Source organism: Theropithecus gelada, chromosome 3 (assembly GCF_003255815.1).
Source record: "Theropithecus gelada isolate Dixy chromosome 3, Tgel_1.0, whole genome shotgun sequence".
Taxonomy (NCBI): domain Eukaryota; kingdom Metazoa; phylum Chordata; class Mammalia; order Primates; family Cercopithecidae; genus Theropithecus; species Theropithecus gelada.
The window spans coordinates 31,074,294-31,098,437 of record NC_037670.1 but is presented as its reverse complement, the minus strand read 5'-3'; the positions used below and the strand labels follow the sequence as shown (position 1 = coordinate 31,098,437).

The window sequence follows — 24,144 nt, the reverse complement described above, 5'->3', positions numbered from 1 at the left end:
AAATGACCAAAGTTTACTGTTACAGAGGTCAGCGTAGCACATTCTGGTGCCTATCTATAGGTTCAAGTGGCCGTGCCAAATTTTAAAATAACACCAGAAAAACGGAAGACACAGTTTCAAAGCATCTTATTGTAACAAGAGAATTTAGTTGAGATGAGTCTTCAAAAGGAGAGTGATTCCTGAAGGGCAATGGGAAGGTCCTACTCGTCATTGCCCCATGACTTGGCATCCTCAAGTATCTGACAGTGGCCAAAGGATGCAAAGCCATCTCAACTTACAGAGAGAAAATGGGCCCTGATGATAAAATACAAACCCCAGTCTGAAGGACCACATCTCTTAGGTACTTTACAGCATTCATTTGAGGGTATAAATTAACAGGGTTAAAATTTACAGTAATCATAAACCTCATATAAAAGCACAATTTTTATAAAGAATTGCCTATTTGATACATGTGGATATTTGTGTGGGATCTGCTTAAAACATTATACACTCAAATCCCTTCCCTTCTTCGTAAATAAAGCTAAAAAGATGTGGCCAGCTGGGTTTCCTTTTAAACCTTTGAGAGCCAACTAAATTGACAGATTTCTGATAGAATATGCCCATAGCCCCAGATGGCCTTCAGACCACAAAAAACATTTTTTTTTTATCTGTAGTTCCTTTTTTTCCCTTTTGCAGTGGACATGTAATCAGGTATATTAAAAACACATTAGGTGGCAGAAGACTCTGGAAAGCATGCTAGCTAGGAACTCCTTGTTAGGAAAGCTGGCATTAGGCATAAACCATCGGAGTATATTGTGAGTCACCTAGGTGAAAAGGGCATTCAAAGCAATTATTCATTTCATCTGGAAATACGATGTGTGGTATCACCGACAAGTTTTCTAAAGTTATACATGTTTAAAAACCCAATTCATTCACATTATGTATTAAATATCTGAATTATCTATTAAGTCATTTAATAGTCCTTTTCTCCAAAAAAGGGACAAACTTTGGTAGAAACGGACAAATTTCAATTTCTGTAGGAGATGGCACAAGCTAGCATGGTGGTATAGAGGTGGGACTCATAAAGCTGGTGTGTGCATCTGAGTGGCAGTCATTGGGGGTGTCTGAATTGGATCTCAAAGAAAAAGAGACAAGGCTAGTGAGTTAAAGAAGGACATTACTATCAAGACATTACTAGCAGCTTTTGAAAAGGCATAGCAAGGTAAAGCAGTGGTGTGTGTGGTTCAGAGAACCACAACAAAATGACTTTTGATGAAAACTAAGAAGAAAGGAGAAAATACAGATGAGGTTTAAAAGAGGTAAGTCAGGGCAATTCAGAGGCCCTATGTGCCATAGAGGAACCTGGACTTCGACCTTTAGTGGTGCAGAAAACCAAGGAATTTTTAGCAGGGATAAATGATTCTATGATGGTTTTTGATAGATGCTTCTGGCAAGTAGTGTACAGGATAGCCAAGAGGGGAATGCCATTTCGGAGAATCCAGCAGTGACAGCGATAATGACAAGAGACTGAAGTGAAAGAGAGGTGCTAGGGATGGAGGACACAGAAGACATTTAGTGGACAGGAAGGATGGGGTGAAAGCGATGAAGGAACACAGCTCTCTGCCTTAACTGAGCGGATGCAGCTGTCAACGCAAGATCAGAAGAATGATGGTGTTAACTCCCCTGGAATACAGGTGAAACAAAAAAGGGCTCAGACCTGGGAAACAATTTTTTAGTACAGCAAGGCGTTAGGGCAGACCAAACGAGTGTCAGCTCTAAGTGCCTGAATTCAAATTTGAGAAGTATAGAAAACACACTGAATTTAACTAAAAATAACCAAGAATCTATAAATATTTCCTATGATGATCCAAAAAAGTTGTTTTACAATTTTAAAAGGGGGTGGGGAGACACCATTGCCATCTACAGCAAAGATGCCTGAAATGGTGTGAAATAAAGAACAAGTACATTAAAGGGCTATAGGGGAGGTGGGAGAAAGGAAGGTTGATTTCATAGTTGGAGTCCAATGTGGACCCTGAAATCTCAGGAAAATGTGCATAAGGGATACAAAAAGCATATAAATGAATAGGGTGGCTTTCTGTCAAGGACCACAGAGTGTATGCAGTCAGGGAGACAGATATAAAACATAAAATGTATAACGTCTGATTTAAATACTGTGGGAGTGACCAACTGCATCAGTTGCAGAGGATGCAAAATTTCAGTGAGATCTTCACAGAAAAAGGAACGAGTCAGTTCCTCTACCTGTTTTGGTCAACAACCCTATCTTCCATTCTACCAGAGCCACCACCTCTAGGAGCTCTAGATGTTTGATCACTAATAAAGTAATTTCATTACTTCCAAATTCCCAATTTCAAGTACCCTACTCTTTACCCGCTTCTCCTCTTTCCAGATTATTCTCTCCATATCTCCTTTCCTCAAACAATCTTCAATCCCACCAGGCTCATGCCCCCACCCCCGCCAAGGCCCTTCATGTTTTTATCTTCCTCCTTACCTGCTTTGGAGTCCATGGCTCTCCCTCACCATATCTGCCTGGAAAATCCCCAACACTGGTTTTAAATGCAACTCTTCTGCCTAATCTCCACCTGGACGTGAAGTATGCTGACCGCTCTCATTTCAAATTTTCCTAACTATAACCGAAGTGCACCCTTCATTCTGGCCAGTAATCTAACATTTTACTAGTCAATCCACATTCTCATGTCCTGGATGAGGACACATGTTCAAGTTTCTCCTTAATCCTGTCTCCTCTTAGTTGTTTTGTTTGGTAATTTTAGTAAGGTAAAATTCACACAGCCTGTAATTTACCCACATAAATGTACAATTCAATGGTTTTAGTGTATTCACAGAATTGGGCAACTATCACAATCAACTTTAGAACATTTTTATTACCCTAAAAGGAAATCCTGCAACCATAGGCCATCTGTTTCCCAGCTTTCCCCTCATCTGTCCTAGCCCCAAGCAACCACATAATGTTTTCTATCTCTGTGGGTTTGCCTATTAACATTTTGTATAAATGGAATCATAAAATATGTGGTCCTGTGTGACTGGCTTTTGCTTGGTGTATCTTCTCAAGGTTCATCCATGTTGCATGTTTAAGTCCTTCATTTTTTATTACTAATATTCCATTACATGAATATACCATATTTTAGTTACCCTAGTTTGCTTATCATTTTTTAAAAAAGGTCTTTAGAAAAAGACTTTTTCATCCACCCACATACCACCTAATCTACCAATTTACTTGCACGTGAATTCACATTAGTCCTACTGTCTGTGACTGTCTGTGCTCCAACGGTTACACCCACTGTTCGTATCCTGGATCTATCCCCTCTCACCTACATCACAATCTAGCACACAGCCCTTCTTGCTTGCACCAACATGTTCCCCTCTACTGGGCTTCCCAATGGTAAGTATGCCGTAGCTTTTGTCCATCTTTCAGAAACAAGAACAAAAATTAGAAACTCCCTCACCCTGCATCTCCTTTCAGGTATCACCCCATTTTGTTGTTCTCCTCTATAGCAAATCTCCTGAGATGTTCAAAATCCTAATTGTATCCTTCATCTCCCATTCTCTGACGACCCTATATAACTGGGCTTTTGAACTCATCAATCCAATGAAAGCACTTTTCTCAAGGTCACCAGGAGCCTTCATTTTGCTAAAGCCAGCTGCCAAGTTGCAGCACTCTTTCTTCATCCATCAGTGTCATCTGATAATTCACCTCTCTCTCCCTCTTTCCTGCCTACAAACTATACTTGGCTTCCAGATTATCTCCCTCTACATTTGTATCCTAGCCCACGGGCTGTATCTTCTCAGTATCCTTTGCTGCAGAATACAGTATAGATAGTGGTCAAAAGCTCAGGCTCCTGTTGGAGTGAGACTACCTCAAATTCTAACATTGCTACTTGTAGCTACATGACCCTCCTAAGGTTATTTCATCTCCAAGTGTTTCAGTTTCCCCATCTATAAAATGAAGATAACCCTGAGGGCTTCAAGGCTGAAATGATTAATAGATACAAACTGCTGAAGAGTTTCTGGCACGTGGAACTATGTCTTAGCTCTCAGCATCATATTCTTAGCTGCCAAATGCTGAAGAATTCTTGTCCTCAGACCTCTCACCACTTCTCTATTTACATTCTCTCCTTAGGTAATCTTACAGGCTCCTGTGGCTTTAATTATTATCTTTAACTGCTAAAGATGCCAGAATTTACATGTCTATTAGATGTTACCAGTAGTTCACCTGACCTCTGTACCTGGGTATCAAAGTTAGAATATCCAACATTTTAATTTGATAGGCTCCCCTCAAACCCACTTCTACAGATTTGCGCATCACAGGAATGGCAATTACATCTACCAGTTGCTCACATAAAAAACTTGAGTCATTCTTGACTCTCTTTCACATTTGTATTTAAATAATACGGCAATTCTGAAGGCTCTATCTTCAAAATATATTCAGACTCTAACCACTTATCACCTCCGCTGCACCAGCTCAATGTGGGCTAGCTCCCATCTCATCTGCTGCAACAGCATCAGAATGGGTCTCCTTTCCACTCTTACCATCTTCTAGAGTCTGTTTCTCTAACAGCCACAGTAATACTTTAAAAACGGTAAATCAGATCATGGCGTGGGTAAAAGACTACACCATTTCCACTGCACTCACGGCCTAGTGCTCAACAACCTTTTCTAAACTCATCTCCTGCCACTTTCTTCCCTTTGCTTTCCCTTCCCACTGTGGTCCTTCGACAATCCATACTCCATCTCAATTCAGGCCCTTTCCTTTGGTCCTCACTCTACATTCCTTTCCTCTGTATTTACATGAGGATATTCTCTTCATTACTGGTTCAGATGCCTTCCCTAGCAATCATATTTAAAATTGTACATATCCGTGTTACACCCTGAAATTGAATAACTGTCCTGTTTCACTCTCTTCACAGAAACATCTCCATGTTAAATTATTAGCCCAGGTCTGCGAAAATATAAACTCCAGAAAGACAGGTTTTGTTCATTCTGGTATTTCCAGTACCTAGAAGGGTGCCTGGCACACAATGGTTATTGACTAGATATTTATTGAACATACGAATGGTGTTTGCAGAGGTGATGACCGAACTCATCAAGGAGAAGATACCTCTCAGGGGATTAAGAATAGAGGCTACAAGGTCCAGGTCTTTTCCCAGGGTGGTAAGAATCTTTCCAGCATAAATCTAGGAGGACTTGAACTTTGAGAAAGGATGCAGTTTTCTTTCAATCTCCTTTTCTGTTCCTTGTTGCAGTTCCACTGTTTTGATTTGATCTCTACAGAATGAGTGTCACTGTAGCATTTTGCATGAACTCAAAATGAAATTTTCCCACATGAAGAAAAAGATGTATCAACCACTCTTATCTCTTTCATCAATGCCTGAAGATCCCTAAGCATATATCCCTAGGTATTTTTTAAACCATCAAGTATTTTCCTTTTTTCATTTCAGACCTGCAGAAAACTGAAATCACAGTACAACCAACATGTTATTTCCTTTGCCTAGATTCACCAATAATATTTAGGCCTATTTATTCTGCAAACACTCCTAAGCTATTCTTATGGAAGGCACTATGTTCTGAGAGCTGGGGAAAATGGAAGAGTAAGGAGCTAATTTTCAAAGAATGAGAAAAAGCATCTTTCAGATCATATTATACATTAAGATTATATTTTAAAAATGATGCTTAGAATGTTAGCAAGAGATTCTTAAGAGAAATTTGAGTTTTCAATAATATATAGTGCAGATATACTGAGAAGTGGCTAATCTATTTTTGGCATAAGGGTACATTATGTTTTGATAACATCTAATACATGAAAAACAGAATTACAAGTGAAATTGGAGAATGATTATCTTTTTTAAATGCTTGGTTTCTTCAAAATAATGTACAGTAGGCTCTGTATGGTCAACTTCCTACAGATTTGCTTTTTGGAATTTCAGTTAGTATAATAATAATTACTAAGTATGTTACTATAATTGACAAAGTACGATAGCTATGAGTTAAAATTTCACTATCAGAGTCAAAACATTTGAAATCTAAAATTAACTTTCTATCACTGAATGAGATTATCTGTAGGCAATTTTATTTTCAATATTAGCTAGAAAAAAATCTTACCTGAAATTCTTTACAGCAATTAACTTTGTCTACCAAAATCAATCTAGAGCCCAGAGTTACTACCGCTCCTACCTTCCTCAAGATGTCCCTCAGAAAGATTTAAATTTAAGACATTCTTCAGACTTGCACTCTAGAGCAGTCTAGGAAGTGACAGCCCAGGAGAAGTGGAGACAATGTGTTAAAACATTTTAAGGTTTTCTGCAAGACCTTCTTCATGTTTCATTTGAAGTGCTTTGCCTTGTGAGAAACTATGGTGTGTTCACGTGTAAATTCATATCCATGCCAAATATTTGTTGTAGATTAATCACTATTTTGCATTATCCACGTATCCAATGAACAATGTTATATACCAAGTTGAAGGTACTGTAATTTGTATTTAAGAACCACTTCTACTATATAACACTAGTGGAATAACATAATACAGTAATTAGAGTATTAATTCAAATATTTTAAAGCTTTCAAAGAACACTTTTACAGGATAAGTAAACAGGCTTTTTGGGTACCAAATCAAATACCTGATATATCACTCTAGCTTATAATTTAAGGTAACCAAACATTAAAGTTCAAACAAAATTAAAACACAAAAATTGTTTTTTAAAAAATTACATATTATGTTAGTACTTTAAAAACTCTACTTCTTAGAATTTTCTTCAGGCTTCCTTTTAATGTCAGTGGCTAACTAGTGCATTACTAGTAGACTGGTGCTTTAATATTCTAATAAGTATTGCTAAAAATGAGCCATTAAAAAATCTAAAATTTTAGACAGAAACTGTGCAAAAAAAATCCAAACAAGTGAAATCACCAAATCAAATTCCAACTGATATTGGATATTGATATTGCTGGCAAAGTTACTCATCTTCTAGGCAGTTTCAGGGATCATAACGATAGTATAAAAACATTTATGCTTGTTTAAATATAATTCACAAACCAATTCTGTCCCCACAATTTCCTGAGGTGTCCAAATCTGGAATCACCAACTCAAATGCCTACTGAAGCCATGCCAGGACTGCAGTGCATCACACCACTGCCTAGTAATTCAGCCACAGGCCACCAACTTGTGACTCTGGCTTTAAAACCTTTGGTAACAAAAATTACAAGTAGGAAGTGATCTTACAAATACCCAATTCTTATTTATAAATTTTACCATCAGCTACAGTAGTGTGACAAAAACTGGCAGTAATCTCTTCATATTGATAATTAATGAATAAATATACTTGTCAAGAAAGAGGCTTTAATTTCCCATAAAAGGAATGAGTTCGACCTAGAACAGTTTTTGCTTGAGAAGAGATTTTGGATATACTGGTGACACAGTAGAGATAGGTAACACAAACAAACATTTTTTTGTGTATTCTTTTTTATTGTTTGGAACACCAAAGTAACCCAAACTTTACATTTACAATGAACTTTTTAATAAAAATAGGCTGTACATATTAGAGATACATGTTATACAAAAGTTTTTGAAAAGTAAACACAAACACTTAATACAGTAAAGAGAATGAACTGAATTGCTATCATTTTTAATATTCCTTTTCTCCTAAGTGACCAACAACTGTAGAATGTTATCTTTAGCTTTTATGAAACTCCCACCATGGTAGCTATTTTGGTGTGTGAGATTTCTTTAAAATCAAGTCATAATGAATTATTATTGTGCATCAAGTAATTTTATATTTTCAGATTATCAGTATTACTGAAAGAATCAAAATCTCTAAAAGTTGGTTTTATTCCCTCCCAATTCAGTAGTACAACTCAACTAATTACTCCCAAACTAACACCCACACTTAAGTCTGATGATACAAGCAAACCATCCTTAAGGCACCCACTGCCTCTTTCCAGTATAATCAGGCTTCACTACAGAATTTTCGGAGACCCACTGAACAACTCTGTGGCACCTACTACTTTAAAAATATTGCCACATTTCACAAATTTAGATCCAAGAACTCAGTTAAGTCTCACTCACTGGAAAAACTATAGCTATCTAGTAGGTGTGCTATTTATCACTAAACTGACACGTTTTCTCATTAAGCCAACTGATGGAACTTTAATATGTGTAAATTTATGATCTAATCTATCTTGAAAATATGTGAGGCAACCATGTCAAGATAAATTTTTTTTCCTAAAAAGTAGGCTGGATGCAGTCGCTCACGAGGTCAAGAGATCAAGACCATCCTGGCCAACATGGTGAAACCCCATCTCTACTAAAAATACAAAACTTAGCTGGGCATGGTGGCACGCGCCTGTAGTCCCAGCTACTTGGAAGGCTGAGGCATGAGAATCGCTTGAACTCGGGAGGCGGAGGCTGCAGTGAGATGAGACTGCGCCACTGCACTCTAACCTGGCGACAGAGTGAGACTCGTCTCAAAAAGAAAGTTTGCTTCCTCTGTCTGCCAATACAACAGTTTAAAACGAATCACAGCTGAAGTAATATAATTTTAGAATTGCAAAAGATATTCTTCTCTAGGTGTTATAAATACCATTATGACATTTCTTACCTGTATAAGCACCTGCCATTCACTAAGTGCTGTCCTACAGCAGGCCCCAAAGCAAGTGTTTTATATATGTTAGCCCATTAAATCATCATGACACCATTGTGTCTGTCATTTTTATCCCCCTTTACAGATGAGAAAACTGAAGTTTAGTATCAACTTCTAGACTCACAGTTTTCTGGGGAGCATAACAATTCCTTTTATTATCTTAAAACATTAGAACACCAAGAGGAAATACCAAAGCATCTTAGTTCTGGGATTCCATCACTTGATTATCCCAACCTAATTACTGATCCTTTAGTACTGCAATACTGCAGTGTGGTTACCACATTCCTTTATCAAAATGATAAAACTGGTTAGTCTTGGATGAACCCTTCTCAGCTTGCATACACATTTAAAACTCATTCCTCTATAAGGTCAAAATTCCTGTGATATTCTTTTCAAGACTGCTGACTGAAGGCACATGGAAGGCTTTCTTTCTCATGACTGGAACTAACCTGCTGCATTTTAGTTCAAAGTGCTTATTTTAACCAAACTGTTTTCACTTTTCTTACGTCAAATTCTAAACCCTTCTGGATTTAGAATAGCCTTCAATTTAAAAATTTTGTTTTAGAATGAAGATAATCATCAGAGGTAAAATATGAACAGTCCTGCATTGAGAACCACCCACTCATGTAACAAATGTTCCCCCTCTCATGGGTCCATCTAGTGGGAGGAAGATGGACACGCAAACAGTATGTCAGGTGATGATAAACGCTACGACTGATTCAGAATTTAATTACTTTTCTAGCTATGCCTAGCTTACTATGTTTTTCCAAGCTCACCAACTTCTCATCTGTGTTTGGTTTCATATGTTGGACGCAGAGGTTAAATTGTATGTTCAGTAGTGATAAGAAGTAACAGGCAGGGTCTTCAAGACCTAAATGTTAAATCACAGGCAAGCTACTTACTACTCTTCACGGTTGTTTGAAAGCAGTGGTTATTAAACTTCTGGAGTTCAAGAGATCTTTTCACTCATTCAATAAATGTATTAAGCCCAGTAAAAAACAGAAATGCAGCAATTGTGTAAATAGTTTCAGGTAGTCTAACATCCATGGACCTTAGACTAGGATTCATAATCACGGGTGTGTGTGTGTGTGTGTGGGCATGTGGGATGTGAAGAGAAGGGGTTGAATAGAAAACTATCCAGATTCTGTGATTCTTGTGCAATCATGTTAATATGGGGAAAAAAAAAAAAAAAAGCATAACAAAACAGATGCAAACATGTTCCCTGGTTCCTAGTCCAATGCTCCTTGTATGATATGACTTCCATTGGAAGGTAGACCTCTTAAGCAACTTCCTCATTAAACAAATCATTTTCCATCATTATGGTAACTATACTCCTATATCACTTGTGATAAATTTTAATCCCAAATCCTCTTTTACCATTACCCAATCCGTGTACTAAGGGAAATAAAATCAAGGCTATTATCAGCCTAACCTTAGGCTAGGGGAGGGCAGAATACAGTATACCATTTAAAAGCAAATTATTTTTTATTATAAATGTAATACATGCAAAAAATAAAAAATTCCAACAGTACTGAATAGCATAGGTGAAAAGTAAAAGTCCTCCATTACAAACCAATGTCTCACAGTCCTACATCTCAGAAATAATCAATGGGTTCTTTCCTGAAACAACTCAGATGATGAAAGTAAACAGGCATATGCATTTACCTTTGAAAAATACTATGGGCTCACAGGACTAGAACACTGTAATACTCTCAAGATATTAACTTCCAATTAGGGGATTCAAGTGTTCATTATATTTGGCAATACCACTTCAAATGTAACAATTTGTTAATTTAAAAGATGGTCTACTATAACAAGCATGTGACGTATTTATTCATAACTTAAGCAGGCAAGAGTAAGCCCTCTTAAAGGTGTAAAAGATCTAAGTTACATTGGCCTTGATCACAGTATTGAAGTTGTGGGTAAAAAGTACAACAGATAAACTCCAGCCAAGTAAACTGAGTGAGTGGGAAAGTGGTACCTCAGGCTGTGCAACTGTTACTCAGAAAACAAAGCCATTTTATTGGAATGTATCAAAAACGATTTCTTTGCTAGCCCACAAAGAATGCTACCCAAGTCCTGGGGTTTCAGATGGATAATAATTGGTCCAGACAGAGAAAAACCTATGCTGTTAAAGAAATATCTCTTTAAAAGCTGGGAAGAGACTAAGATTAAGTTAATTACGAACTCTGTACCAATTCCTTTGCACAGAGATTAATCATTTTTCTATACCAAATAAGGATGTGAAGATCCAAACTTTTATTCAAGACAGACAAACATGATTTTGTCTTTGAGAGTATCTCTTGGTAAAGATCAAGTACACATATTTGACTTTAAGAGGAAGATCTTCCTCAAAAACAAACAAACAAAAAAACAACCAAAAAAGCCAGTCTTGGAGATAATTTTACCAAAATTAACATTGTTTTTTAAAAAACCTAACTTGGGGTGGGTGGGGGGTGAGGGGGGGTGGGGCAAGGAAAACTAATGATAAAAAAAAATAACTTACCAAGAAGTGAAACAGGCTGGGTTACAGGAGGGGTGGGCAGATTCGTGGGTGCAGCAGGTGGCACAGCAGAGCCATACATTTTCACACTGTCACCAGACTCGGCGTTTCCTCTAGCCCCAGACACCACTGTTGGAATGGGATTTCCAATAGATAAGTCTTTTGTAGTGTCTTCATTTATACCAGCGATAGTAGCTAAGGAATATAATTATATCAACATGTGAAGCTGAATAATTAATTATCTCCCGGTCAACATTCTTCTGCCATACTATAGACCCTATTACCGGTTCACTCTCCCTCCTACACCCAGCTCCAAGAGGATAAGCAAACACAAAGAAAAAAACATGCTTACAGTTTGGGATGCTTATTGGTGGAGTGTGAGGAGGAGGAATGGATACTGGTGGAGTTATAGGAGGTGGGGGTCCAGGAGGAAGAAAACCTAGAATAAGAAAAATAATGTCAACTTATGCTGTTATCACTTCATCGCAGGCTCTAAAGTAAGTATGTTCACAGACAATTTAGTGTACCTGGTGGTAAATGCATTGGGTTGAATCCTGGGCGCAAAAATGGTGGAGGAGGAGGGGGAGGAGGAACACCAGGACCAAAGCCTGGAGGTGGAATTCCCAGAGGTGGCGTGAAAGCAGGTGGCTGGAGAGCACCAACTACAGGTGGACCTGGTTGATGTGGTGGGACCTAGAAAGAAAGACAGAAGAATAAACCACCTATCCAGACACCCTCCTGTCCATATAGTAAGCACAGGTAAAAGAGCATACTGGTGAAAAAAATAGATGTTTCTTAATTTGTGCTTATTAGACCAGTAAATTCATTAAATAACAGGTGGTAACTTCTATTCGTACCACCTGATAGAAATCAAAGCTGTGGGCCAGGTGCGATGGCTCACACCTGTAATCCCAGCACTTTGGGAATCCAAGGCAGGTGGATCACCTAAGGTCAAGAGTTCAAGACCAGCCCGGCCAACATGGTGAAATCCTGTCTATACTAAAAATACAAGAATTAGCTAGCTGGGTGTGGTGGCAAGTGCCTGTAATCCCAGCTACTCCGAAGCTGAGGCAGGAGAATCACCTGAACCTGGGAGGTGGAGGTTACAGTGAGCCGAGATTGAGCCACTGCACTCCAGCCTGGGTGACAGAGCGTGACTCCATCTCAAAAAAAAAGAAAGAAAGAAAGAAATCAAAGTCGTGCTCTCTACTTTATGACAGCAAATTCACACTATATTTCATCAGTGTTTTGACATCATGTAATACATTTTAAAATGTTCCATGGTACTCTCAGCAATACAGCTTTAAGACAGGCTACTTGGCAATTTACACAATGGCTAAGATCACAGGTCCTGGAGCCAAATTGTCTGCTTCTCCCACCCACTTTAGTAGCTGTGTGACCTTGAGCAAGCTATTTAAACTCTCTAAAATGGGAAAGTGCCAACCACATACAATTATGCAGATTAAATGAGTTAATACATACTAAGTGCTGGTGCCTGGCACTTAAATACCCAACAAATGTTAGCTATTTTTTTTTTTTTAAAGATAAATTTTAACAACCCCTAGCCAGGGTATCAGTCTATGGCCTGTTAGGAAATGGGCCGCACAGCAGTGGGCAAGCAAGTACCACCGCCTGAGCTCTGCCTCCTGTCAGATCAGTGGTAGCATGAGATTGTCATAGGAGCATGGACCCTATCGTGAAATGCACATGTGAGGGATCTAGCTTGGGCACTTCTTATGAGAATCTAATGCCTCATGATCTGAGGTGGAGCGCTTCATCCTGAAACCATCCTCCACCTCAGTCCATGGAAAAACTGCCTTCTAAGAAACCAGTCCCTAGTGCCGGAAAGGTTGGGGACCGCTATTTAACAGAGTAGGCAGGTTTCTGTAAATGAGTGCTGACACACATTGAATTTTGTTTAGAACCTGCACTGGAAGGGCATATCCAGAAGGTCAACTGAAGGGTTCACCAACTAGGGGAGTCCATTTAAATCACAGCTAAGAATGTAGCAAAGCACACAGTTTTCCCCTCACAATGAGAAAATGAAGACACAATTCAGATTTTTGTGATAGCTCAGATTTATCTGATTCAGATTTAATGTGAGAAACTGAGGAAGGAAGACAAGAAAAATCTAGTAGATCACACATAGAACTATGGGTCAAGTTCTTATAATTTTCAAAGGGTTTTTCATTTTTCAGCTCTTACGAGGTGACAAAAAACATACTGAGTACTTAACACATATTATCTCATTTAACCCTCAAAACAACTCTTAACATATGAGGAATGCCAAGGCCAGGAAAGGGAATTTGCACATTTACAAATAGGAAACTGAACCTTAGAGGTTAGGTTACATGCTAAATACCATACTGCTGAATATAAACAATGGAGTTGAGAATTAAACCCAGTTTTACCAGAATCTAGTATTCTTTTCAAGTAACAGGTTGGTTGAGTAGACAGCAAATATTTTAGAGTAAGAACATATCTTCATGTTAAAAATGGCATTTAATGTATTATAAAGTTTTCAATCCATTTGAAAATTTCATAATAATAGCACCCAAGGTGAAAATTAGGAAAATTCCTTTCCCCCAAAGCAGCAACTTATTGGGTACATATTCAAGTTTCTTCAGAACATAACGTCCCTGAAGAATGAAGACTCAGAAAAAAAGTAGGCAGAACCTATGAAACTTGATAGTGAATAATCTGGATGGATAGATGTAAGACAATATAAATTTACTTTGGTTGTATAAACATTTATGGGCCAGGCACTGTGGCTCACGCCTGTAATCCCAGCACTTTGGGAGGCCAAGGCAGGCAGATCACTTGAGGTGAGGAGTTTGATACCAGCCTGGCCAGCATGGTGAAGCCCCACCTCTACTAAAAATACAAAAATTAGCCGGGTGTGGTGGCACACGCCTGTAATCTCAGTTACTCAGGTGGCTGAGGCAAGAGGGTCGGCTTGAACCTGGGAGGCGAAGGTTGCAGTGAGCTGAGATCGTGCCACCACACTCCAGCTTGGGGAACAGAGAGAGACTCTGTCTCCAAAAACAAAAACAAAAATTATGAAAAGAATATAAACTTTAAATCTGACAAAACATGAAAAATTAATATGCACATATATGTAGTCATGTTTTTTACTCTGAATTCAGACATATATCTACAAAGGGACCTTTCAGGCACTTCAAGTTTAAGTCATGTCCCAATATCCTCACCTGTGGAGGGGGCACTGTTATAGGTGCAGGAACAGGAATAGGAGGGACAGGCACAGGTAACGGTTTAGGTATGGGTGATACTGGTTCTGTGTGTGAGGTTTCAGCACCTCCATTTTGAGCAACTTCATTTTCAGGCTTCTTAGGAATTCCTTTCCAATCTGTGAGAGTGAAAGAAATTTAACAAGAGTTTACCATTTTCAGTTTGTAACTTTAAATCTAGAAATAAAAAATGTTGATTATAAAAACCTAGCACAGTTATTAAAGAAATTCCTATGCTAATTTTAGAAATAGTAATTATTTAAATTAACAACAATAGAAACATGTAAAAGAATGCACACTGTGTGCCAGGCACTGTCAGAAGCACTCTATTTATACTAGCTTATGTAGTTCTCACAACCATTTACAAGTAGATACTATTATTATTCCCATTTTACAAATGAGAAAAGCAAAGACAGCTTGCCCAAGATCACATTCTTGGTAAATGGCAGGGATGGATTCAACTCAGACACATTTGGTTCTAGAGTCCATGTTCTTAACCACAGGAATGTATTAAAAATAAAGGATCATGAAACACCCAGTATTTCCTGAACAAATTTTCACTAGTATTAAAGAATAACTTACACCTTCCACCTATTTCCACATATCTTCTAGTCAAGTGAAAACAAAACCATCTTTCTGCTCTGTCCTCTGAGCCTCTGGCTCCATCAGAGATTCTCCTATATTCTTGACCTTTTCAATACATTCTCCACTGGACCATGAGCTCCAAGATTACACCATCTTCTTTTTACCATTTTCCAGAGCCTGCCAGATGTCTGGCACATAGTAGGCCCTCAACACCTGATTGCCTTAACACAAATCTAGCTCTATCCTTAGATGAAGGCTTTGTGCATTAATAGAGGGAGGGAGTGGGATGTTGGAATAGCACAGCATTGTTTCAGCTCTTTTTGGTTCTCAAACCATCACTCCTGCTTGAAGCTTCCTTTATTTTTATTTTTTGAGACGGAGTCTTGCTCTGTCTCCCAGGATGGAGTGCAGTGGCGCAATCTCAACTCACTGCAACTTCTATCTCCTGGGTTCCAGCAATTCTCCAGCCTCAGTGTCCCAAGTAGTTGGGATTACAGACACCCGCCACCACATCCAGCTATTTTTTTTTTTTGTACTTTTAGTAAATATGAGGTTTTACCATGTTGGCCAGGCTGGTCTTGAACTCCTGACCTCAAGTGACCTGCCCACCTCAGTCTCCCAAAGAGCTGGGATTACAGGCATGAGCCACTGTGCCTGGCCTTGAAGCTTCCTTTAAATGTTCTTTCTGAGGGCGGTGAGGACAAGCATGGTGGCTCACGCCTGTAATCCCAGCACTTTGGGAGGCTGAGGCAGTAGGCAGATCACCTGAGGTCAGGAGTTCGAGACCAGCCTGGCCAACATGGTGAAACCCCGTCTCTACTAAAAAAAACCCAAAAAAATTAGCAGGGCACAGTGGTACACGCCTGTAGTCCCAGCTACTTGGGAGGCTGAGGCAGGAGAATCACTGGAACCCGGAAGAGGCTGTAATGAGCCAAGATCATGCCACTGCACTCCAGCCTGGGTGACAAGAGTGAGACTCCATTTCAAAACACAACAACAAAAAAACGTTCTGTGTTGCCATGCCATCCTATTCTCCTCCTTGTTCCTCTGTCTAGCAATCTCCAGGTCATGCCCATGCATTCTGCGATTTTCCCCACTGCAATTTCACTGTCAATCTGGCATTTTAAATATTTGTGCCCACAAATAACTGCAACTCCTTGTCTTACACGTTTACTTTAGATTGCTTCTCTGGACATCTAAAACTTTCCAAGGTACTTATTATGAAGCACTGGATTAAAACACAATACCAAGCTGGGTGCAGTGGCTCACGCCTGTAATGCCAGAGGGAGGTCGAGGTGGGCAGATCTTTTGAGGTCAGGAGTTCGAGACCAGCCTGGCCAACATGGTGAAACCTTGTCTCTATTGAAAATGCAAAAATTAGCCGGGCAAAGTGGCACACGCCTGTAGTCCCAGCTACTTGGGAGACTGAAGGAGGAGAGTGGCTTGAACCTGGGAGGCAGAGGTTGCAGTGAGCCAAAATGGCGTCACTACACTCCAGCCTGGGCAACAGAGTGAGACTCCATCTCAAAAAAATAAATAATACGTAGTACCAAAGATGCTCAGTGAAGACCTATATGATCTGTTAAGTTTCACAGGAAAAGTTCTACTTAATTCTGTAATTCATAAACTCCATAATCAATAAGTATTTCACTTGTGTTTGCATCTCTTTTGTCTCATTCACTATTTAACCCTGTTTATAATGGAGATACTGACACAGAAGGGATACTAAAAAATCTCAAAAATCACGTCCTAATGCAAGGAACAGGACATTTAATTTGTCATATGTACTACCAAGCAAATAAGTGAACTGTAAGAGAAATTAAATACTGCTTTACCTGGGTTAAGTGTGTCACTGTCCAACATTCCTCCTTCACAAAAACTCTCCAGTTCCTCAGGCTTGACTTTGTCCCATGGAATATAAGTAACACCAAGTTCTACATCCCAATACTGCTTATAATCTGCCTTTATTCCTTTGTTTAAGGCCCAGGCAATCTATTTCATTCACCATTAGTGAAAATATAAAAAGAAAAGAAAGAAAAACAAGATCATAAGTCTTGAGAGTACTATTCTCTATCATTCTATCCATTCCGACTTGGGCAGCAAGGGAGCAATCTGGACCAGCTAGGCTTGGATCTCATTCAAAGCCTTATTCTCACTACAGAACTGGTTACCCTTTAATTCTCATTTTGTCCTAGGATGGAAATTTCACTGGCATATTTTCCTTACGCACTCTCACACAAACCAGCCAACATAAAACTAAGAGAAAAGGAAAAAGTTTATCAGGGAAAGCCTGAAGTTCCCTGAATAGCCTAGTAGTATACTGGGGACTACTTTTCTAAGTCTAGGGGTGCCTTGTAATTACTTAACATCAGAAAAAATCTTTTTGCAGTGCAATCCAGTGGTAGAACGGGGTGTTAAGACACTGAGGAAACACTGACTTTAGCTCCTTAGGGGAAAAATACCCATGTACCTATATGTTTTTCTCCACCTTTGGTTAATATGGTAAACTTTAAAAATACAGTATCCAATTTTTTTTGAACAGGACAAAACATATTGCTAAAGGACATTATATTTAAAGCACTAATTTACCTTGATGAACCCATCTACATTTAGGAAAAAAACAAACAAATTCTATCATGCATGTAACATTTACAATTTTATGTTAGAACACTGGAATCCTTTAGGAGATATTCTAAGCAAAAAAAAAAGAAAGAGATGCACATGAAATGCCTCAGTGTTGAAAATAATTTCTAAAACCCAAATTAGTTTTTATAGGCCACATATTTTCCCCCTTCTGCCTCTGCCTATTTTTAAAAGATGAATTATAACATACAAGACTGTACCTTTATGGATTTCTGGTTCACTTTATAGTTTCCTCGGCTCAGTTTCTGCAGGGCACGATACGCATCTTGCCTATGAACCATAACAATATAGGCACAACCCCTGGGAGGAATCATCTGCTCCAAAACATTTTAATATTATAAAGATAACAAAATTGAAAAGCAGTAAGATACAAAACTAAGTAAGCAGTTCCAACAATCCCATCCCTCACCCCATGTTCTATTATGTAAGGTTAAATTCATTTCTAAGTTGGCAATTCAAGTTGGGTCTCAACTGAGTCCTCTAAGCTTTGTTAAATAAAGACTTACCTAGAAATGTTTGAAATTAAACTTAATTATCCAAGAAATGTTAAATACAAAGAATTCTAAGAAATGTTAAATACAGAGTTCTAAACGTGGACTCAAGAGCACCTAAACTCTAGTCACATCTATAAACCTGGGCAAATTATAACTTTGATCTCAAGTCCTTCATTTCATAAAATGACACTAATCACACCTGTCCATCATACTTAAATAACTGAATAAACACTCACATTAATTGATTCAATTGGACCAAACTCTTCCAAGAGACTGGCAACATCCTGCTGAGTAGTTCTTTTGTCCAGCTGTCCCACCCAGAGGGTAGTACTGCAAACTTAAAATAAAATTACAATCATAAAGAGATTCACATTTGATAATGAGTAGCACTGTAGCTTACATAAAAAAATCATTACACAAAATATTCATGAACTATATTACACCACCACAAGTTTAAATAGTAAATCTCACATACATTTAAAAAATTCTAGAAATCTGCAATTGTACTTCCTGAAAGAGAACTGGGATAGTGAAAGGTATACATAAAAGCTGGAAAAAACTGGCTTTTTTGCAGATGGATCTAACGATTTCATCAACTCTCTTGATTACCAACCAGCTACGTGCTTTGTTACATGTAACTGTCCTTTCTCCACTCTTAAGTGTTGATGGTTTTTCTTTTATGTTGTGTCCTAGGTGATAAGCCTTATGGAATCAGAAATATTACATATGCCCTAGTCGTTTTATAAATTAAAATCTTAGTCATCTTAATAGTTACTAATTTATATCAAATATATGCCTAGTACACCTTACTAAATGTATTCTGAAGACATCTGATGAGATTCAGAAAATAATGCAAGTGAATATATTCTGTAAATTTTTGGTTCACTCCTTACTGCTGCTTTATAGCTGGTTTAAGGTACAAAAGCAAATCTAAGGGATACATCAATGCATAAACAAGGCACAATAAAGCAGTATTTCAAATAAAAACACAGTGGTAACATTTCTTTTATAGCTTTGCTAACAGTTATAAACACTTTAAACCTAAGACATGAAAAAACAGTACATGAGGTTTGAATATAAAGGTTGAGTTACCACTTGCAGTTTCTGGTTTCACTTGAGGGAGGCCTTTTTGTCGACGTTCTCTCTCTTTTTCTCGATCCCGTCTTTCTTGGGATCGAGATCGAGGAGAATGTCGGCGTCTATCCCTGGACCGAGATCGAGAACGTCGATGACGAGACCTTCGAGATCTAGAACCAGATCTAGATCGCCTCCTTTTTGGTGACCTAATGTTTTCAAGAGAAGAGAGAACACACAGCACATAGACAAAACCCAGAAAATATAAGCACATACTAATTAAAAAAAAAAAAAAAATACAACTAGGTAATTTAATGTTTGGATACGTAAGAATGCAATAGCCGAGAATTCATTTTACAGATTTTAGTATGTCCCAAATTAGAAATCATGCGCATTATTTAAATAAAATAAACAATGTTGACAGCTTATATAATAAAAGTATCTGTCATCTTCAGTGCCTCCGGTACTATACAAAATTACGTCCTTATAATTTAAGTAGCTAATTTTCATGCTTGAGATATACTGCTACTACTGTTATCTATCTTCTCAGTAAAGTCTTTTCTGCAGCAATTAAAAACATTATCTAATTACATCATTACTGTGATCTTTCCACTTTTGCTGGCTGATGAAGTTGTAATGGAATTTTGAAAATACAGTTCTTCTAATACCACATACTCTGTATCTATGGTATAGAATTGTATTTTCAAAGTTCCATTACATCTGAGCAACTCAAATATAGGGAAAAAAATGTAAGACAAATGATGTAGTTTTTTTTTTTTTTTTTTTTTTGAGACGGAGTCTTGCTCTGCCGCCCAGGCTGGAGTACAGTGGCCGGATCTCAGCTCACTGCAAGCTCCGCCTCCCGGGTTCACGCCATTCTCCTGCCTCAGCCTCCCGAGTAGCTGGGACTACAGGCGCCTGCCACCTCGCCCGGCTAGTTTTTTTATTTTTAGTAGAGACGGGGTTTCACCGTGTTAGCCAGGATGGTCTCGATCTCCTGACCTCGTGATCCACCCATCTCGGCCTCCCAAAGTGCTGGGATTACAGGCTTGAGCCACCGCGCCCGGCATGATGTAGTTTTTTTTTTAAAAATCAATACTTCACCTGTCCCCTTCTACATACATATACAAATACAAATATACCAACTGTTATTTTACTAACACTCTGAATATCTGAAAATAACCCAATCTAATTTTAATTTGTGTCCCCTAAGACACACAGGGTTGGAAAAAACATTTTCTATAAATTACCTGGATGCTGACCTAGATCTTGACTTTCTGTTATCAGACATATGTCGCTTAACGTCTTGAATACAAGGTTGTTCTACTTCCATTTCCTTAAAAAACAAAAACCATGATAAAATGAGAAATTTAAAAAGTATTAAGGTAAGAGGACAAAATCTAACAAAAGCTACATTAAAAATGTCCTGCCCTTAAGCAATTCTCTTTTGGTTGCCTGGGACCAAATTACTAATTTAACAACAACTGGCCATCACTAGGGGAAAAAAAACCAAAAACCACTTTTATACTGTTTAAAAGATTAAAAGAAGTATTTCTCTACTTCTGGTAAAGTTATTTTGCTTAAATTACATACCATTTTAATAAACCATCATCTAATGCAGTGAAGTAGGCACTAGTTAAGCCTTCAACACTCTATATCAAACCTCACAGAATCCTATGGAAGTTGGTAATATTAGAAGTTCACTTTCCAGATGAAAAACTTGGAGCACTGGGAGGGTTTAATATGTACCCAGGTCTTTCTTCATATTCAAAAATGAAGACAGCAAGCAAATAAGGAGAAATCTGCATATAAGTCAAGGCAACAAAAAAAGATGCAACTATCTGAGAATAAAATTTTACCTGCTGATGTGGCTTCTGTGTAAGTGGTTCATTCTGTGCCTGAAAAGAAGCTTGGAAAGGCTGCTGCACTGGTGGAGTTGGAGGAATCACAGGCTGAGCCATGGGAGGAAATGGAGGTGTAGGAAGAAGTCCAAATCCTGGCATTTGTCCATTAGGAGGAAGTGGAACCTTTCATTTTTAAAGAAAGTGTATGAGTAATAGCTATCAAAATAATTTGGAAAACCTTTATTATATAAAACTAAAATATCTTCAATAAACTTTTATCAAGGAAAAGTTACAATGACATTCAACATTGTTTAACAATTTCCCTATGTACAATTTTCATGCAAGGATTGTTACATACCAAGTATATAGGTTAAAAATCCTGTAACTCTTTTTAAAATTACGAACACACAGGTTTAGTTTTAAATATTTAAAGAAATACCTTCATTTACATAAGGAAGCAATGTGATAAACTGAACTTCAAGTCAGAAGTACTCTATTGCAAATGGTCTTTTTTCAGCTTTAAAGACAATTAAGCCTTTTGGGAGGAAAACTGGCTTTCTAGAAGCAACGACTCCTAGGTTTACTTTAAAAAAATTTACCAAGGGGGAATTTCAACTAACATACCCAACTTTTAGAGTTTCAAATAAAGTATCATAATAATAATGAAAGTAGGCTGGGCGCGGTGGCTCAAGCCTGTAATCCCAGCACTTTGGGAGGCCGAGACGGGCGGATCACGAGGTCAGGAGATCGAGACCATCCTGGCTAACAGGGTGAAACCCCGTCTCTATTAAGAAATACAAAAAACTAGCCGGGCGAGGTGGCGGGCGCCTGTAGTCCCAGCTACTCGGGAGGCTGAGGCCGGAGAATGGCGTGAACCCGGGAGGCGGAGCTTGCAGTGAGCTGAGATCCGGCCACTGCACTCCAGCCTGGGCGACAGAGCGAGACTCCGTCTCAAAAAAAAAAAAAAAAAAAAAAAAAATTATGAAAGTAAACTACAGTCTGACATATTTCTGCATGTCAATTTAAATACAAATAAAACTATAAATATAATGCTTTAAGTATTCTTTCTAAATTATTTATGAACTTTCAGTAATGGTTAAACACTTGAAATAACAAAAATGCTTCCCACCCCATCCCCATAATTTAGATACAGAGCCAAATTTAAGAGAACACTCAATGAGAGAATTTACTGGAACAAATTTACTGGAACAAATTTATCTCTACTAACTTCCTGCAACTCTCCAGTGTATTATGTATGCTCCTTTTATTGCGGATTTCAAACTATATTCCTGAATGTTCAGAGCTCAGAGCTCTCTAAAGTATCTAACCACACAAACTACAGAAGAAAGGCCCTTCCAAGGGAAAAAGTTGTCTAACTAAACAGGTCGGTTTCTTCAAATATAACTGTAATCTCTAAATTATTTTAACTAAAATGCCTATTATTAAAATATGAGCATGTGATTTTGGCATCCTCGTTTTAATTACAGAAAAAAAGCAACTCAAAACAGTTATGTGTTCAACAGCTTTTATCAGAGCTATAGTACGACTCAGCCCATCACATAGCTGCATAGTGCTCTGTGGAATGTAAACCATATACTCTATAATGAATAGATCTTTCTTTCAACTGCAAGAAAAATGCTTGTACCTGATGGTGCAATGGATCCTGTTGTATTCCCATCATTCGTGGCTGAAACTGATCCATATTTTGTGTGTATGCTGGCTGCTGCATGCCATCTCCAGGAAAGCCACTAAAAAAAGGTGGATAATCTTTTACACATTCAGAAGCACAAGCTTCTCAGCCACACTTAAACTACAGAAACAGTGTTGTTCATGAGTCATTAATCAACATTTTACTGAACCACATATTTACCTATATATTACATTTAATTTATAAACTCAGTATTATTCCCAACATAAAAGCCATTTTTTGTTTTAAATCTTAGAGGATCCCTTCCTCATTCAAGAGAAAACTAATACCACAAATTTTACAAAACAACTTCACTGAAAATTGTTTTCATTGCTAAATGTTACTTAGATTATGCCTTACAACTATTACCAATTTTCTATCTGCTGAGGAATAAAAAAAAACTAACAATGGTGCCTGTGGAGGAGGAGGAGAGGCAGCAGCGGGTGCAGCAGCAGCAGGCACAGTGGCGGTAGGTGCAGGGGGCACAGCAGCAGCAGGTACTGTTGTGGCAACGGCAGTGGTATCCTCTTTCTTTGATTCTTCCACAGCTTCTGGCTCATCATCATAGTCAAATCTATCAAGCAACTTCTGGAATAATTATGTCAATATTTCATTTTAAAATTTAGACTGATTCATTGCACAAAAAACTTTATGAAAACAAAGGATGTTTACCACCATCTAGAAACCCACACTGTCAAGCACAATCTTCTTTTCCCTCATGCCCCTAAGGACCTTGGTTTGTAGATATAAACAATTTTTACACAGATGCCAGTTTGGAAAACACACAATGTTTTCATTCTGTTTTCCTTCCTCAATTGTAAGTACAGTGCTTTCTTTCTATTTTCTATTGGTGTATTTCACAAGTAATTTAGCAGCATACATGTTTTTCTAAAATACTCATTTCCCTAGACTAAAAATGTTTGGAACTTCGTGCACATGAAAATGGGTATACATTTTCAGTCAATATAAAATGTACAAAAAGACTGTCTTATCCAATCACCATAAATGCATATAGAAAAGTGTCCATATACTGCTTCCTCAAAAATATACTAATATAAAAAAAGAAAAAAATGGCAGGGACACAAAAAAGTCACTAGCAGATCACTGAGAGGTTCATTTGCTTCTTTATCATAACTTCACAGCTTATCAGAAACTTTCATTTAAAAAAAAATTCAGGAGACTTAATGAGATCACATATCTAGAAGAACAATTTTAAGTAAGATTTATTCAGAAAAAAGGTAATGCATTAAATACCTACTAATGTGTATCATATCATATAGACTTCATCATCACAAGAACACTGCAATTTAGATAGTTTCTTCTTTTTTACAACAAGAAAACAAAGGCTCAGGTGATTAAGAAACATGATTAAGATTGTACAGTCAGTGAATGGTAGAATCAGGATGCGGACACTAGTCCTT

The 24,144-nt window shown here is 38.0% G+C and overlaps 1 protein-coding gene across 3 annotated transcripts in view; it reads right to left on the bottom strand.

Annotated features, from left to right (window-relative positions):
- Positions 1 to 24,144, bottom strand: part of SCAF4 (SR-related CTD associated factor 4) — a 64,081-nt gene that overhangs the window by 3,533 nt on the left and 36,404 nt on the right. For 2 of the 3 annotated variants that reach the window (XM_025380338.1, XM_025380339.1), the window contains 12 exons: positions 23,130 to 23,311; positions 22,682 to 22,784; positions 21,052 to 21,219; positions 20,443 to 20,528; positions 19,211 to 19,401; positions 18,355 to 18,455; positions 17,825 to 17,938; positions 16,817 to 16,973; positions 14,358 to 14,515; positions 11,676 to 11,841; positions 11,501 to 11,587; positions 11,152 to 11,343 (listed from right to left, as the gene is read on the bottom strand). In XM_025380338.1, the coding sequence (XP_025236123.1) occupies positions 11,152 to 11,343; positions 11,501 to 11,587; positions 11,676 to 11,841; positions 14,358 to 14,515; positions 16,817 to 16,973; positions 17,825 to 17,938; positions 18,355 to 18,455; positions 19,211 to 19,401; positions 20,443 to 20,528; positions 21,052 to 21,219; positions 22,682 to 22,784; positions 23,130 to 23,311 (1,705 nt within the window). The remainder of the gene's footprint in view (positions 1 to 11,151; positions 11,344 to 11,500; positions 11,588 to 11,675; positions 11,842 to 14,357; positions 14,516 to 16,816; positions 16,974 to 17,824; positions 17,939 to 18,354; positions 18,456 to 19,210; positions 19,402 to 20,442; positions 20,529 to 21,051; positions 21,220 to 22,681; positions 22,785 to 23,129; positions 23,312 to 24,144) is intronic. The other variant, XM_025380340.1, reaches the window with a different exon arrangement.